This window comes from Penaeus japonicus, unplaced genomic scaffold, assembly GCF_977035675.1.
Source record: "Penaeus japonicus unplaced genomic scaffold, GWHDUDI00000001_assembly GWHDUDI00000010, whole genome shotgun sequence".
In the NCBI taxonomy this organism is placed as follows: Eukaryota; Metazoa; Arthropoda; class Malacostraca; order Decapoda; family Penaeidae; genus Penaeus; species Penaeus japonicus.
This window is the reverse complement of record NW_028234412.1, coordinates 4316380-4318879: the sequence shown is the minus strand read 5'-3', so window position 1 is coordinate 4318879 and position 2500 is coordinate 4316380. Positions and strand designations below refer to the sequence as shown.

Genomic DNA, 2500 nt, shown 5'->3' with positions numbered 1-2500 from the left:
AATCATCACTGTCGTTGTTGTCATTATCATAATTCCCATCATCATCATTACTTAATGATTACTTATGATATGAATACCATTACCATCATAGATTAATCACTTTATTTATTTACTTAATAATTCAGTCTTTGGTCAGTTCACGCTAAAGTCTCTTTCCTTTTCCTTTCACTCGTCGAATAACTAGTGTTTAATAAATGAGTTGATTAGAAAGAAAGGAAGAGGGAAAACAATAAGGGAAGGAAGGGGGAATAAGAATGATGCTACAGTAATACAGTGCAGGGAATAAATTGATAGAATAAGGAACGAACTTAAGGGAACTGAGTAATAGTCTGTCAGCCACAAGGAGATGTTACGTCAAGGCGAGTGGGAATTCCTTGCCGGTAGATTTGCCTCCCCGTTTACGATCGTCATTATCCTAGAACAACGTGAGCATTCCTACGCCCCCCCCCCCTCCCCATCATCTTTAATATTCTTCTAGACCTCCTCCCTCCCCTCATCCTCCTGGTAACAACCCCTCCTCTTCCCCCTGTTTAAGAGTCCCTTAACCCTTTCCACCCCCCTCTGTCCAGACCCCCCTCAGCTCCCCTCCCACCCCATTTCCCTTCTCTTCCGCTCCTTCCTCCTTCCCCAATCCACTCCCTTTCACTCTCCTTCTCCCTTCTCCATTTCCTCTCCTCCTTCCCTCCTCCTCTTCTTCTTCCCCCATCCCCTTCTTTCCTCCTCTCCCTTCTCCACCTCCTCTCCTTTCCCTTCCTCTTTCCCTCCTCCTCTCCCTTCCCCTCCTCCTTCCGTCCTCCTTTACTCCTCTCCCTTCCCCTCCTCCTTCCCCCATCCAACCACCCCCCCACCCCCCTCAAGTCAAAATCCTTACCCTCTTCACAAGTCATCAGAGCAGGATGAGCAGTATGGCTTCCGGTCTGGAAAGAGAGGGAAGGGGTAAGGGAGGGGTGGCGAAGAGGGAGGGGGGTTGGTGATGAAGAGGAGCTGGGGGGGTGATGATGAGGTAGGGGGGAGGGGAGGGAGGGGGGACAACTGTCAAGGTCGGCCGAAGATGGAAAGACATATGGCCGGGTGCGCTATTACGCGTAGTAGCATGTTAAGAAGTATTGTTTTGGGTGCACTGTTTGGAGACAGAGACTCAGACATGCGTTCAGCCATACGATCATGCACGCACGGATGGACAGAGCTATGCAATTGTTTTATATTGTATATCTATATGCATACACGCACACACACACACAAACATATAAGCAAACTCACTGACCGAAATACAAAGTAGATATCCAATCAGTCTCATAAAACCAGAAAATGACGCAATAAGAAAAGGAAGAATCGAAAGCAACGTAGGAAGGGAGGCAAATGATATGATGGTAATAATTCTTAAAATATAATCAGATTCTTGTGTTGCTCGTCATTGTTATCATTATTATTCATATCACAATAATCATTAACTTCTACTAATTCATTCACCCCCTCCCCCCCAGATCATGAGCAGCTGCATCGGAGAGGAAGCGATGATGCAATTCGAAGGCGCGATGAAGGAGGCAGAGACGAAGTGCCAAGGAGATGCCATGATGGAGGACATGCCTTCCCTCAGGTCTTATCTGGTAAGAGGAGGAGGAGGGAAGGAGGCGAGAAGGAAGGAGAAGGAGGGAGGAGGAGGAAAAGGTGGGGATGGGAGGAAAGAGGGAGGAGAGGGAAGAGAGAGAGAGAGAGGATCCGTGATATAAATATTTGCCTTATTTTCTCTGTTCAAACAAATCATTTCCACTCATAATCAAAGAAGTCTTACAAAAAATCACATAATGACTCAACGTATGATATCAATAAAACCGAATTTCTTTTATATTACAGATGGAGCTGAGGGAAGCTGCCAGTCGTCCAGTCTACATCCCAGTTCCAATCTATCAACATTACGCTTTACCTCAACAGCAAGCCATTTACTACTCTAACCAGTTCCCACAGTATACTCAGTATAACCAAGCCCCTCAGGCACTCCAATACGCTTATAACCAATACCAGACTTCCAACAGAGCCGTGAGTACTGTATTTATCGTCTTTGTTTATTTGATGTAATTGTTATACGATTTCTAATCTTGATAAATGTATCCCTTTGAAACCAACAGAAATGTCATAGTTACCCACAAAAGTATATCGTTTTCTGTTTGTTTACGTGTCCGTTTTCTGTTGTAGAAGCGAAGCGCAGACTATGGGAAAATGGACGAAATGATGACCACAATGCAAGCCAAGATTAGCAACATCACCTGTATTCTCAAAGAACTGAAATATGTAAGTACACGAGGGCTCTGAAATACGCGTAGGTTGCATATTGTATTATTATTCATCTCTTTAAAATAACCGTTTTGTCAAGATTACATTTATCTTCAGTAGTCGCTATATTCATACAGCTAATAGTAATACTAACGCCATCAATAGTAATAATCAGAATAGCAATAACATTACGAAATATAACAATAACAATCATGATAATATCACGCCA

General features: G+C 43.8%; 1 protein-coding gene across 1 annotated transcript in view; it reads left to right on the top strand.

The window, feature by feature from the left end:
* The window catches only part of LOC122245367 (uncharacterized), a 14389-nt gene that overhangs the window by 10544 nt on the left and 1345 nt on the right, over window positions 1-2500 (top strand). The window contains exons 8-10 of the mRNA XM_086541363.1: window positions 1485-1607; window positions 1855-2037; window positions 2194-2289. Coding sequence (XP_086397489.1) covers window positions 1485-1607; window positions 1855-2037; window positions 2194-2289 — 402 coding nt within the window. The remainder of the gene's footprint in view (window positions 1-1484; window positions 1608-1854; window positions 2038-2193; window positions 2290-2500) is intronic.